The sequence below is a fragment of the Gavialis gangeticus genome, unplaced genomic scaffold, assembly GCF_001723915.1.
Source record: "Gavialis gangeticus isolate Ggan-Ray unplaced genomic scaffold, GavGan_comp1, whole genome shotgun sequence".
Classification (NCBI taxonomy): domain Eukaryota; kingdom Metazoa; phylum Chordata; order Crocodylia; family Gavialidae; genus Gavialis; species Gavialis gangeticus.
In genome coordinates this window covers 71,945,074-71,960,298 of record NW_017729034.1, presented here as the reverse complement: position 1 = coordinate 71,960,298, position 15,225 = coordinate 71,945,074, and the positions used below count along the sequence as shown (strand labels likewise).

The window sequence follows — 15,225 nt, the reverse complement described above, 5'->3', positions numbered from 1 at the left end:
TTTCATGCCTAGTTAAGCTTTCAGAGTGCAACTCTCTGTGGCTATTTGTGCCATTGGAGACCAGTGGCTGGTTGTTTTCAGATTCAGCCTTTCTTCTATATCCTACAGTTCCACTGAAGAGGCCTGCTCTATTTTCTGAGACCAGTGGTGCTCAACCTTTCTGGAATGTGGGCTGGATGAGTGGGGCATAGTTGGTCTCCGCTTCACAAACCAACCTTGCACGTTGGTTTGGGGCTGCGCCCCAGGTTTGACCCCACATGCCAGGTCCAGGGCTGTGCACCAGATCCAACCTTGCTCACTAGGTCTTGGGCAGGTCACCAGGTCAGACTCTATGTGCCAGGTCCACAGCTGCACACTGGGTCCTGCACATTGGTTCTGTGCACTGGGTCTGGCTCTGCACTGGTTCAATGCACTAGCTTGATCTGGTTCATGGAGCCATGTCATCTAGTTGGTGGGGCTCCCTGTGGGTTCAAAATTTTAGTGGCGTGGGAATGATGGTAGTGTTAATAAATGCAGAGCTTCCAGAGCCACGCAATTAACACTGCCATGGGTTCACTTGTATACTTTGAGTTCTACTAGCCTATACAATTGTATAAAGCTTCTCACTGATAACTGAGTGACATTGATTCTGACCTGTGCAATACTCAATAAGGCAGCCATTCTGTTCTGTGAGTCAAAAGCCCTGCTTCTGTCTAGGGGAAGAATGATTGAAACTGTGACCTGCTGCCCGTGGGCGTGGAAGCTGAACATGCTGGTGTGCAGTGAAGCAACAGATGTATTGTGGAGCTTAGGCAGCAAAAACAGAACAGGCAGGAGACTGAACAGCAACTCCTGTTCCCTGACAAAAATAACACAGGGGTTTTTTTGTGGGGGTTTTTAATTTTTTGTTGTTGTTGTACTTCTTCATGCTAGTGTTGGCATTACTTGACAGTGTACTTCAGGAAACAGCATTGTGCTAAAACAGTATTGCGTAGAATTTTTTGTATGCAAATAGATGTCTCTGTTTACTTCAAGGACTGCCCTCTTACTGTAATATGTGGGGAATAACTGGCTGGTTTGGGGTGAGTTGCTAAAGTATCTTGGTTTTTGTAAAGTTAACAATGGGTCTAAGATTTCATATGCTTCATAGAAACAATCAAGAGTGCCCTGGAGCTATTTTGTTGAGTGGACACACATGACACAGTCTTCGGTGATTCATAATGGAAGTGTTGCTTTTCTTGGATTTGAAACATAACTGGTTGATGTTAAAGAGATCTATGTCCATGTGATACTGGCTGCTGACTCAACAGGGAAGTCTATGGGCAATGAGATACCAAACAGCTGTGATATAAATGGAAAAGGGTTTTGGTGCAGTCACACATCCATCCTTGACTCCAGTTCTGTTATGGAAGGGGGTTGTCTCTAAGCCATTTCTTAGGTTGGTTGCTGTCAACAACAGACAAAATCTGCCAGTGCTACCTCAGATGTCTCCAAAACCATGCCTCTGGTAATCATAATATCAGGACACAAACCAAACTTCTCATCTACTAGGTTGTTGTCATCCCTATCCTTTTGTATGTTAAACTTGGATGATGTGTCAGAAATACCTTAAAGCTTTGGAACGTTACTATCCACAATGTCCCTGTCACCCGCCACGGAGCCTGGGCTGCTCACAGCAGGTGGTGACCAGCTTGGCCTCTGGGCAGGATCCTACCACCTGCCATGGAGCCTGTGCTGTTCACATTAGGCAGTGAGTAGCCTGGGCTTCGTGGCAGATAGCAGGGGACTTCCCAGAGCTAGGACTGCTTATAGCAGGCAGCTGCAAGGTTGCAAGCAGCTGCACCAGGGCCTGGAAACCTGGCCTGGCTCATTGCGGTGGTGGCTGCCTGCACACTTTGGGAAGCATGGTGGGGAAGGGCCGGGGCTGTTCTGCCACCACAATGATTGGGCCCCTTGAGACTCACCCACCATCTGTCCCTGGCACACCAACATCTTTCATGTTGAAACTACAAGATTTTTTTTTGGCACTTGGCCCAAAAACTTTGCTGACCCCCGATGTAGAGTAAGAACAGGTATATTCTTATAGTTTCATAGTTGGTAGGGTCAGAAGGGACCTGAGCAGATCATCAAGTCCGACCCCCTGCCATGGCAGGAAAGAGTACTGGGGTCAAACGACCCCAGCAAGGTGTTCATCCAGCCTCCTCTTAAAGACCCCCAGGGTAGGAGCCAGCACCACTTCTCTTGGAAGTTGGTTCCAGATCCTAGCCACCCTGACTGTGAAGTAGCGCCTCCTGATATCTAGCCTAAATCTACCCTCTGCCAGCTTGTGACCGTTATTCCTGGTCACTCCTGGCAATGCTCGGGGGAACAGGGACTTCCCCAATGCCTGCTGGTCCCCTCTGACTAGTTTGTAATAGGCCACTAGATCCCCCCTCAGCCTTCTCTTGTGGAGGCTGAACAGGTTCAGGTCCCGTAGGGCCTGCCGTGCTGCCCCCTGATCATGTGGGTGGCCCTCCTCTGGACCCTCTCCATGTTGTCCACATCCCTCCTGAAGTGCAGCGCCCAGAACTGGACGCAGTTCTCCAGCTGCGGCCTGACCAATGTCACATAGAGGGGGAGTATCACCTCCTTGCACCTGCTTGAGATGTATCTGTGGATGCATGACAAGGTGCGGTTGGCCTTCCTGACCGCGTCCCCACACTGTCAGCCTATGTTCATTTTGGCATCAATAATGACTCCAAGATCCTTTTCTTTGTCTGCACTGACGAGAAGGGAGTTCCCCAGCCTGTAGGTATTGTGCTGGTTCTTCCTCCCCAGGTGCAGCACCTTGCACTTGTCAGTGTTGAATCCCATTCTATTTTCATCTGCCCACCCCTGTAACCTGTCCAGGTCTGATTGCAGCCTATTCCTTCCTTCTAGCGTGCCCACTTCTCCCCACATCTTAGTGTCATCTGCGAATTTGAACAGTGTGCTTTTTACCTCCTCGTCCAAGTCGCTGATGAAGATGTTGAACAGTGCAGGCCCGAGGACCGAGCCCTGGGGAAGCCCACTGCCCACATCCCTCCCACATCCCTGTCTGCAGCTGGGTTGAGACCACATCCCTGTCTTCAGCTCCAGAGTCCAGTGTAAGGGCAGAGGAACTGAGGTGCTGGGATAGTGACTTACTTCAGGGCAACTTTGGTCTGTTCCTTGGGATGAGTGGCAGTGCAGTGGGGAGAAATGTGGGGTTCTGGGGGGGTCCCCCTCACATGGGTTTGTGACACCATCTACCTTGGTTCTGGAGACAGAAGTAAATTTAGCAGCCAAGGCCCATTTATAATTAAAATGTTGTGGGGAGGTTGATTCAATTAATAAGCAATCTTGAAGAAATACTTGATTTCACTTTCGTCCCCAGCTCAGGAGAGTGGATATCGGCTGATGAAATACTCCAATTCGGTCAGAGATGGGGTCCTAGCTACCAAGCAAGGTCTGTTATTTTCTCCAATATAGTGCAGCCTGTATAAAAGGTCTGGGTAAAACTCTGGTGCTGTTTAGTAATGCAGGATATAGAGATTTTCAGCAATGTATTTTACGTCACCTAAAGTAAAAACCTGCAGAAGTTACTTCTCTAAATTAGTCACTGGCTAGTGACATAATATAAGATTCTTTAAAGCAAAGCATATTTATCAAAATAAGAAACTTTCACATCACTGTTGCTAGAGACAAAGGGGTTGGATATATCAGACACATATAAAACTTGGTCAGCAGTGTTTAAGATAGTACGTGAGCTAAGGAGAATAGAATTTGTTTCTTGTGTACATCTGCTCCAAGAAGAGTCAGACACTGAAGTGGTTTAAATGCCAGCCATTGGTCTACAGAAGTGCTGTCTCTCTTGCTTCCTCTTGTAGGGATGCACAGGTAATGATGACTACAAAGGGGCATTATGGGGAACAGGAGCTAGAGAAGCCTGAATGACCTTGTGACTCTACAGCAGACTCCATTCTAACCGAGAAAGGAGTCTGTGAAAGACTAGCAACGGGAATGTTACGCTGGTAGTGACAACAGAGAGGACTGACCGCACCTATTTGCTGCTAAGAGTTAACTGATTGCATATGGCAAAAAGAATACCAGATTTATGACATAGCATTGACAGTCACAGTTAACACACACACACACACGCGCGCACGCGCGCACACACACACACACACACACACACACACACACACACACTTCTTAATCAGCCATCCATGTACAGCAGTGGACCTCTCCATTTATTATCACTTTGGTTCTTTTAGCCTCCAGAAAAAAGCTGTGAGGGGGGTGCTAAAAGAGAAAAGTGCTCCTGCCCCACAACCCTTTCTGGACAGGTAGCAAGAAGTGATGTACTTCTTTATGCTGGTGATGCCTTTCCTGAAAGAAAGGAAAAACACAATAGGAAACATCCTTATAATCATGATGTCATCAGGTGACATATCTTTGGCGAGGCTGAGAAGAGTGGCTCACAATATCAAACGAAGACCTGTCTATCTATTGTTTTTCTACAGTACTCACCATTGTATCATCGAGAGTCCCATTCCTGCACTCAGCTATGCCTGGGTGAACCCTAATAGCTGCAGAAAGCATCACTGAAGTCAAATTACTTCATCTGGGTCCCAGGTCTGTCTTTACAGAGCTGCTTGCAGGGTTAAGGTCAAAGTTCTTTCCAAGTAAGCCTCAAGTCATAGTGAGGTCACGACTGGATTTTATGTATTTCTGATTTTCAACCTTACTTGGTAGAGAAGGTGCTACTTGTATGTACACATAAGTGTTTTTTTTCCTCCCTTCTCCCCCTTCATTAATTTAGTTGTGAGGAGAATAAGTGGTTGTGGTCCCCAGACAGAGCTGTCTGGATGTGTGGTTTTCATCTTAGCAAGTATGGACAAAAATCGGGACAGCTGGTTAGCATAAAGTTTTGTTGAAATGTGTTTTTTCAGCATGTGAGCATGTGAAACATGTATTTAGTGCCTGTGAATACATATGTGTAGGGCATCTTATGATATATCAATTAATCTCTAAGGTGCCCCCAGTGCCCTGCCTTTTGCCATATTATGAGAGAAGCTAGTATTATTCCACAGTATGTTTGCCCAACACTTTAAATTATGAAAACCTATGTTCGGTTGCTTATAATTTTCCCAGACTTTAATTTTATCCCCTGAAGTTTTTCATGCCAGCTATTTGCCTCAGGCTGCCTCTCCCTTGTGCAACCCCCTTCCCCCCCTAAATTCAGTTAAAGCAGTTCAGTTATTTATGAGAATGAGGCTAGGGAAATTACACTGTATTATCTGTGTTAAATATTTCTGGTGATCTTTTCTTTGGGAAGTTTTAACATTTTCATGCTTTGAAACAGACTATTTTTGGCTAAGGCAGGGTTCCAAGAAAGTAGTGTCCTCCCTGTGAAAATCTGCCCAGCTTTGACCAAGGGAGTCTATACAAGCTCTGAGATTATTCAAAGTTTAGCAGCTAAAACCTCCAAAGTTTCCAGCTGCATTGAAAATGCTTGTGTCTTTCATAGCTCCCTGTGCTGCCCAGAGTCCCTGTACCATCCCCTCACAAAGCCACAAGCAAGATCGTTCCCTGGACCAAAGGGCTGTTTTGAACTTTTGCTCTAATGGTTACTCCCACTTGGTCTGAGATGGGCCAGACACAGAAGTGAAAGGAGGAAGCCTCTTTTTCTTGTTTTCACTGAATTTCGTGCTAACGCTGAGGCAGTATGGAAGAGGAAGTTACCAAAACAGAAGGCCCAAGTTAGATGGTGGCGTGGGTGGGGAGGACAGGAAAAATCTGAGACAAGGAATCCATTGAGACTGGGATGGGAGAGTTGAGAGGAACTAGCACTGAGATTGAGGCACAATTCAGCCTTTCTCTGGGTGGTCCAAACAGATGTAAACCACAAGTTTTTACTTTTAGATTTGAGATCTGGAATAATAGACGGTTCAGTTGGCTGGCTGAGGATCAGCATTTTGTGTGTCTTCCTCTCCCCACCATTTTTGTTAACGAATGGTAAACCTCTGGTCTGTCTTTATTTCATTGGTCTGTATAATAAACCCCTTTAAGGCTAGGGACAAACACACATGAACCAGTTTAAGTGATCAGAAACTTGTTTAAACCTGTAACAGAACAGATGTTCAGTGCACATAAACCAGTTTGAAAGTGGCTGAAACTGGTTTGAGATAAACCTGGTTGAATGTCATATCAGACTCAATTGATTTGGGTCAAACTGGTTTATGCAATGTCTGTCCCAGACCCCTTGCTGGTTTAAGTTAAATCAGACTATCCCAGCATGATCTCTGGGCTGGGTGGGGCACTCTGTTCCACAATGAGGTTGGCCTCACCCCTCTGCTCCCTGACTGCAACTCTGGCAGAGACTTGCAGGTACAGCAACGTCTGCCTGCTTTCCCCTTGCTTTCCTGCTCTCCTCCCCACTCCCGGCTAAGCAGGGATCCCTGTCCCCTCTGCCTTACACAGAGACCTCAGCATTAGCTAGCAGGCCACATGCTGGCTATGGTCTGTGCTGTGGCAGACAGCAGTGTCAGCTTAAGCTTTTTGGAGCTAATCAAAGCTCAGCTGATAATGTCCCTCTGTTCTTTCTTTGTTTAAGAAGAGTTTGAACTGAGGAGAGAGGCTGTTTGTTTTCTGATGGGGTGATAAATTCTGATAACAGTGCTGATAAATGCTCTGTTATCATTCAAAGAAGGGGGACACACCTCCCTAATCCTGCTGGGGCCTGGCCATGCCCCCCTCAGCTCAGCCCTGTGCAAGGGAAGGAAGGGCTGCTCTAGCACCCCCCAACTTCTAGCCTGAGCCACTGCAGGCATGAGCCTGCATTTCTGGGATGTCATGTAGTTACAAAGTGATTCAGCCTAGCCAGGTTAGACTAACCTGCAACGATTGAATCAATTCAGGCTCAGGCTTTTTGAATGTCAGTCCCTAACCTAAAAGAAGCCCCTGTATAACAGGGAACCTAGGGCTCCTGTTACTTCAAGAGGGGGAAAGAACTGCATGGAGAGCCCCAGGTAAGGAAGTCTGCTCCCTAGGAGCTCCAAACAGTAGGTCCCCAGCGGTTTATAACCTGAAACTGTTGATTCCTGAGCTAACTGCTCTGCCATAATACAGCTGGGTAGAGCCCAGCAGGGAAAGCAGGGCACTACTGCAGCAGCTAGGCAACAGTAGGAAGCTGCTATAGAGTTAAGCCAGCAAATCCAACTAAAGAACACCTATGGCCAGCTCAGAGAAGTCACCTGACCAGAAAGGAGCAGCACCTGGGAGACATATAAACCCAAGGCTTGAGCCAGGGCAGACAGTCTGGCTCTGTAGGTTGCAAGGAAGGAGCTCAGGCTTAAGTTACTGACCAAGACCCTGCAGAAATGGGGTCTGAATAAGGGACTGAAGGCTTACAAGGAGCTAAACCCCAGGAGGAGAAGTGTTTTGGTTACATTGCCAACCTGTTTCGAGTTTTTGTTATAGCCAGTAGGCTCATTGTTTTGTTGTGGTTACTACTAGTGGACCAGATTTGGGACTAGTAGGGGGAGGCAGAGGTCCCAATAGTGCCTGAGGTGTACAGTGCTTGAGAGCAGAGGCAGGGCCAGGGGGCCCGATGCCCAAGAAGGGCAGAGACAATGCCAGGGATGCAGTGCACAAGAAGAGTGGAGAAAGGTTTGGGGGCCCAGTGCTCAAGAAGGCAGACAAGACCCTTGAGAGGAGCTGAGAATGAAGGAGAAATAGGGGGCCTGAGGCCAAGAGGGCCACAGCAGAAGCCTAAGAGAGAGGCAATAGTGGGCCTGAGGCCAACAGGGCCTGGAAAGTGGCAAAAACTTAGAACGAATGGAAGCCAGACTAGGGGCTGGAAGTCAAGTCTGGTGTAGTGAGCTGAGGCAAGAGGGTCCAGCTCCAGGAAAGGGGCAGAGGCTGCGGAGGCCAAGGCCCCAACAGGGGAAGAGAGGCCTGAAGTTGCCTGGTATTGACTTGGGGCAAAGTGCCACACCTAGAAGACAGGGATATGACTGTAGCGCTGGGGTGGGCAAAATGCAGCCCATGGGCCAGACGCAGCCCTCCAGACCATTCTATCCGGCCCTTGGGGCCCCTAAAAAATTGGCTTGCCAAAACTCAGTAAGCGGCCCTCCACCCAAAATAATTGCCCGCCCCTGCTGTAGCGGATGTCAGAGGCTGCAAATAGCTGTTAAGGTGATTGGAGTGCTGGAAGGTGAAAATGGGCCAGGAGAGCCAAAATTGGTGCCTGAGGAAGGAACAGAGGTGGTAGGGTTTGCCAGGAACTGGTAGCTTGGAAGAAGATAAGGGCTTGCTCTGGGACAGCCTTCTTTTTTCCTAAATAAAATATTAATAGCAAGACATGACAGGCAAGAGCAAAGGGGGAGCGTACCTGGAGAGCCAGAGCCAGGCAGGATTCGTGAGGCTACCAGGGGGTGCCAGAGATGCCCCAGGGACTTGGTCCTGCTACACCTTGCTTTAAAAAACTTGTAAACCCTGGTACACGGCACTATTCATGTGCCATGTCCGAGTGTGGGAATCTTGGGGTGCCCAGTAATGTAAACCTCACTTGACTCTCCTAGGAGCCGACATGGGGCTTTCCAGTAAGGAGGGCCCCTTTTACACTTACAAAACCTTTGCAACCACCAGTATAATTATTTACAAATATTTAATTATATACAATTGAATTGTATACAGAATAAGATATAACTAAAGCGGATAAAAATTACAAATTGCTACTAAAATAACTCTATATACAGTGCACAAAAGGAGCACTGGTGGTTCAAGGATAGTCACTTGGGTGTTTACGGGGTTCACAAGCTGATAACCTCTCAGGTGTGATATAGGTTAAAGGAGAAGTGTAAACAATAATTAGATGTCGAAGCACTAATAAATAAATTGCTTAATATTTACAACATGAGCTATTGGATACTTTTTTCAAACACTACTAATGATCTTTATACACAGTGAATTTGCACACAATCCCCAGCTCCTCCCATCTCACTGTAGTGGGTCTTTCATGGATGGGGTCCTCCCACGTCAGTTCAGGCGTCACCGCACTGCTGGCAGCTGCTCCCATGTCTAGGTCCCTGCAACACACAATGTGCACTGCCTCGGCCTGTGGCCCGGGCACAGTGGGCCACGCAGCTCAGGCTGCAGGCTAAAGCAGATACACTTCTCCCATGGGTGAACACATGAGTGCACTGGGTTTGACCTCTGCAGCCGGCGCCTCTCCCTTTAGGTCACACACACACGGATGAATGGAGGCTAGTTTGCTGAATCTCGCCTCTCCTTGTCTGAGCACCGGGACGTGCTGGGCCAGGCTTCTGCAGCCGTGCAGCCCTCCCTGAAATTACACACACACTAAGTGGGGGCTTGCTTCCCCACAAGCAAACTCATGTGCTCCTCAGGCAGCTGCCTGAAGGGATCAGCCTACTGTCTCCAAAGCACCTGCTTGAGTCCTGGGGCTGTGAGTGCACCTCTGACACACTGGCGGCTAACCACAGCTCCTGCGGGCTCCAGGGGGACAGTCACTACGGCTGGGCTCGAGCAGCCCTCTCTTTGCAGTGTACGCCCTTCTCTCCTCCTCCCCCTCTCTCTGAGTGGGGAAAACTCCCCACTTTTAAAGAAACCCTCCCAGCCAATCCAGAGGATGGGATTTTCAGAGGCTCTCCCTAACTGTCCCTCTCTGATTTCAAACCCCTGGGGTTTTTCCATTCTTTCCTTTTGGCAAGATGTCCCTGTCTGGGACAGCTTCATTTTGCCCTGAGTACTGCGTCCCCATTGGGACAAATTTTCTTTGCCCTAGTACAGCATCTCCAAAGAGACAAGCCTCGTTGTGGGACACCCTCCAGTCAGGTAAGCAACCCTTCAATGTCTGGTACAAACTCTCTCATCTTCTGATGTTGGAAGATTGTATCATACCTCCAAGTATATTCTGAGTCAAACTGGGTGCATCTACATGTGCATATTAAGGTATAGCAATAAACTCCGGTGCATATCATGCTGGAATTCATTGCTCCCAGGTGCCACATTTACAAGTCTGCCTGGGACTGCAGCATGTTAAGCTGGGTCACAGCAGCCCCGGCTGGGAATTTGACCTGCTCGCCCAGGGCTGTTCTGACCCAGCTCAATATGCTGCATAGTGACTGGCTGGGGCATGAGGGTGCTTCAGTGCAGGGCAAGCCAGAGGAACCCCCTTGCGCTGAAGCTCTCTTGTGCCCCAGCCAGCTGGCTCAGTGTCTCCACATGCATTGCTGCACATGAAAAAACTCTTCAGCAGCATAGTACTTGTATTTACAAATATTAACCTGCTGCACTTTATTAGTTTATTAGTTTCCTAGTAGGAGCACATGTGTAGATGTCGGAACGTTTACTGCAGAGCTAATTAGGAAACTCCACAGTAAATGTCCCATGTATATGTGCCCACTGAGTATTACTTGCTGCCCAACAAGGTGTAATTCACAACTCACTTGAAAAGCAGAGCTCCTTGTGACCCTTGGGGAGAGGTATGTCTGAGAAAGGTTGGTGAGTGCCTGTTTACACCCCAGGTATTCTGGTGGGTTTGCAGAGAGGGGATGGGCAGCTCTTTTTCCTGAGGTTCATGACATTATCAATCCCAAATAATAAAAAAAAAGAGTCGGGTACCAATAAAAAAAATCACAATGTTAGAAAATAAATCTGAAGGGACCTTGGGAGGTCACCTAGTCTATCTCCAAGGCAGAACCAATGCTGCCACATACCCAAATCATGACATTTATTTTTTGAATGATACATTTTGGGATTATTTTATTTGCCCCTTAGTTTCTAAACCTTTAGTGGTGGCTTGATCATACATTCAAATATCCCTCTATAAGCATGAAGGATAAATTATTATGTTTTTAAAAAGGAAAACTTATTGTTTCACATATCCACTCATCTCCAGAAGCAGTGGCTTCAAGTAAAACTTTAGCTTGCTATGAACCCATAAGATCTGGGAACAATGGCATGGCTTACTGGAGGAATTGGCTCTGGAAAGCTGCTGACTCAGTTCCCTCCGATCATCTACCTTATACCCACGTTGTCTTGTCACCACCTGATGCAGAATCATCCCTTTCAGACTTCTTCTTAGACCTATAAGTAATATTATTTTGTGCTGCTGTAACCTGGTTCTCTGGCAGAGAATTTGGCCCTGAGAATATAGTTAAAAGTTATCTTAAAGGGGTAATAGTAATAACAACACATTAATACACATTAAAACCAGTCAGTCTCCTATTATTTGCATATGATATGATCTATGGATAGTAAGTGTTCATAAAAAGAGAAAGACAATGAAGAAAATATCTTTGTCATGCAGAAAAGTGCTTTATTGTAGTGAAATCATGCTGGAATATAACTAGAAAAAGTTTTCCGTCTCATAGTTCAAGATTACTCTGAACCAGAGATCAGAGTTAAGTGCTATCAAAATAGAAGTTAATACATAGGACAACAGGCTACACTTCCAGTCATTTTTATATTTATAAAGTTAAAAGGACACTGTCAAGGTGGGTTTTTTTATAATTAAACCTCACAGGAGGTTATAACAAGGCTTGAGTCAGAGAAGTTGATGTACAGCATTTTTAATTTAATTATTCAGGAACTCTAAAATGGAGAAAATATTCCTTCTTTTCTTCCACCCTCTGCTTTGTCTATTTAGGTGGTCAAGGCTTCAGGGCAGGGATCCTTTTTTACTTACCAGGGACTTAGCAACATGGCCCTGACTGTTACATAATGGCAAGTGATAAGGCAACTATTATAACCAACAAAGAGGGAAAATTATTGTTGAGGGAACAAATCAAGAAAATGCTTCCTGAAGAGAAAGGACAACTTTCTAACAGAAAGGTCTGTGATAGCTGGAAACAGTTGCCCCAGGAAAATGGGGGAAGCCCTATCACTTTGTGCCACTGAAACCCAAGTGGATTTCTGGACATAAGGAGCAGTACTGCATTTAGCAGAGGGCGGGAAAGGATTGAATGATAGAATAACTCATTTCCATCTCTAACATCTCCAATCCTGATGGACTGTCAGCCTTTAAAGACATTTTTTTTTTAAAGAGTAACAATTAGCAAAGCATTTAGTTAGAAGGAAACTAACACATGAAGATCACATGGAGCCTATATACCGAAATAAGAGAAAAGGAAGCTGGGATAAGTTTTGAGCCTCCCAGCCTTGAAAGTGTACCTTTAAGTACAGAACTACAAAACTGTTTATCACACAACTCTTGCATAGATTTTCAGCCCAATATATTATGTACAACATATACAATTTTTCTGTATTATAATATACAATACTAGGAGAACATGCTAATGTTGGGCGGACACTTGCTTCAGGAAAGCTTTACACAAAGTAAGTATTCCTGCCAAACTAGCTTATCCCTGCCTCTTTGAACGTGTTGTGGATGATGAGCAAGCCATCCATTTTTACAAGGTTTACTAGTCTGTGTTGTTGCAAATGAACAGACTATCTAAACATAGGATTCCTTTGCATACTGGATCTGGTCAACATCAAAGATGGGCTGGCTGCACCGTCGAATCAGATATTCTTGTTTGTTCTTTTGATAGGATTCAGACATGGCTCTTAGACGATAAACTCGAGGGGTTACAGGTAAACTTGCCCGGGCATTGATCCCAACAGCAACATCAATGGTTTCAGTTTCTGCCTGAAAATCCTTTACCATAGAATGTCTGTCACTGAGTAGGTCCTTCTGATCTGTTGTATCCTCCATATAGTTGAGACATGGATGAGATGTTAAAGAATCTTTATCTGACATACCTAATCTCATGGTTTGAACTGTTAAGCTACTATATGGAGGAGCTTTAGCTGCTGGACAGTTTTTAGTTGCCTCTTCATAAGATGGGGGTTTGCCAGGATTCTTCTGGTCCACTTCTCTAAATACCTCATCAGCTGACCTGAAACGTAACCTCTGTTGATGCTCTGCAAGCAATGGCTTGTCATCATCAATACAGTTTTCTTGGACTCTTCTGTATGAAAACTGTTTTTCCTTCTTGGAGTCTTTCTTGAAGCTGTCTCTTTTGCGGGTTGCAAAAGAGAATGACATGGAATGTTTTCTGATCTCTCGGTTGGGTGTACTGCTTTCCTCTGGAGTCTTTGTGGAAAAGGACTGCAGCCTATTTAAGACATTTCTCTTGGGGCTGGCAGGAGAAGCTAATGGTGAGCTAGTAAAGACAGAACAGTCAGAATTGGATAAGGAGCTATCCAGCGAACCACTGGAGGATGTTTTGGGTAGAGAGTCTGATGGAAAGCTGGTTTTCACTTTTAGATTTAGTGGCTTTTTATTCCTATACTGGCCTCCAGGAAAAACATGTCCTGGCAGTTGCTTTTCAAGTTCTGGTTCCTGAAATACCAGCTGTTCCTCTTGGGTGGTGAAGTTGTCCTCGCTTTTAGTCAGCTTCTGGCTCCTTATCCTGCCTTCGGGCCAGTCTTCAAAGGGCATGTCTGGCTCTGAGAATCGTCTGTCCGTTGAGCTGATGAGCTTTTTAAAAGGGACAATGGAAAAGGCAGAAGGGAGTAGGCCCCGTGGTCGATGGCACTGTAGCTCTCTGCTACTCAAGCTTCCTGTGCTCCCTTCGGCTTGCTGGAGCAGGTCAAGCTGGGAGGTGCTGGAATGGCATTCAGCCTCAGGATCTGGGCTGTCATAAGCAGAGTCATTTTGCTGAGTTGTAGATATTAGTTCTGTGGGACAGAAAGAGAACCTGTTAGTTTTTGCATGGTGTGATAAATCCTATTTGAAAATAAGCTCAACTTTGATGGATGGGCTGATTTTTATTAAGTCACAGGCCTAGGAGCCCAACTCTCAGAGGATATAAACAGACTTCCCTGGAAAAATAGTAGTGCACAATACTGAGAATAAGCTCATAGCTTCTGAAGAGTTCTCGTCTGACAAATTTAGGGGGTTCAGTTATTTAGAAGTTGGTGTGAGATAGCTCCCTTTGAAAGGGTACAGCATGGATGTCCATCCCCTCCCACTCAGAAGTAGGCAAGCCAGGGCCACAGCACCATTCTCCCTTCCTGAGCTGCCAGCGATAAGAGGGGCCTAAGATCCTTGCAGAACCTCATGCCTAATTTCTACTAAAGAATTTATAGAGAGGAAGGTTCCTGACATCCCCTCCCTCTTTTACTACTGCACAGAGGCAGGTATAATCTGTTCCTGAATGTTGCTCGTCCCTAAGAAGTGATCTCAGCAGGAGCTACACCAAGAGTTGAGGGCAGAATGTGGACCACTAGGAGGGCATTCCATGATCTTTGTGGACTCAAAACCATGAGTCGCTGAGCCCTTCTGTGAATTGACGGCAGGTCCATCAACTTAACTGGGAGTTGAGGACACTCACCAGGACCACACCGCTCTGTGAGAGCGTGGTGATATTATTATATAAATTGCAGGAGCAGCAGATGCTTAGCATTTGGAATGAATCCAGTCCTGTGGGCTACTGTTACCTAAGTGGCTCCCTTAGCATTTAGAACACTTCAGTTAAAACAACATTGTAACTTTGTGTCAGGTGCTCGGTGTATCTCTGTGCTGTCTCTGAAAACTTAATATGGTAAATACAATGACGCTTCAAGAACTTGGAAAGAGTGGGACTAATAGACCAATACATGAAGTCAGACAGTCCATTATAGTACCTGTAGAGCTGTCTGTGCATTCCAGTGAATCATCAGATGATAGACTGAGGAGCGAAGATATTTCATTTCCAAATATTTCAAAGCAGTTATCAATGAGGAATTCCACCAATGCCTTCACCTGTGCAAATGAGACAATTTGTTTCTTTGTTAAGTGGACATTTGAACCAATAGTTTCATAAACGTCATTAGCTGTTGTCTTGTTTTGCAATTTAAAATGCAACTCATCTCTTTTAATCCAAAGGGTCAAAAGGAAATGTTTAATATCTAACACACTTTCACACTGCTGAGCACTGTTTGGTATATAAAACTGTAGCAGTTGTTACCTTATTACATTAAGGTAAGCCACTGCATTATAGACAGTTCAATGCAGTAGGTAGCAAGGTATCTTTGAAAAGCACTGTGCTGAAAGATTAAAGGCTAGCAGAACTGGATTAGCCATGGGACCGCTTTGGAACATGGGGCCTGAAACCACAGATATGTTGATCAGCCCAACATATAGCTGAGAAGACTTTAGCTTCAACTGAAAGCTCAAATAGCACACATGGAACTTTGATTTGGTATGCATATCATATATATATATATATA

General features: G+C 45.7%; 1 protein-coding gene across 2 annotated transcripts in view; it reads right to left on the bottom strand.

The window, feature by feature from the left end:
- Positions 1 to 11,309: 11,309 nt before the first annotated feature.
- The window catches only part of TAGAP (T-cell activation RhoGTPase activating protein), a 129,441-nt gene continuing 125,525 nt past the window's right edge, over positions 11,310 to 15,225 (bottom strand). For both annotated transcript variants that reach the window (XM_019527353.1, XM_019527354.1), the window contains 2 exons: positions 14,641 to 14,758; positions 11,310 to 13,692 (listed from right to left, as the gene is read on the bottom strand). In XM_019527353.1, the coding sequence (XP_019382898.1) occupies positions 12,464 to 13,692; positions 14,641 to 14,758 (1,347 nt within the window). In that variant the 3' untranslated portion in view covers positions 11,310 to 12,463. The remainder of the gene's footprint in view (positions 13,693 to 14,640; positions 14,759 to 15,225) is intronic.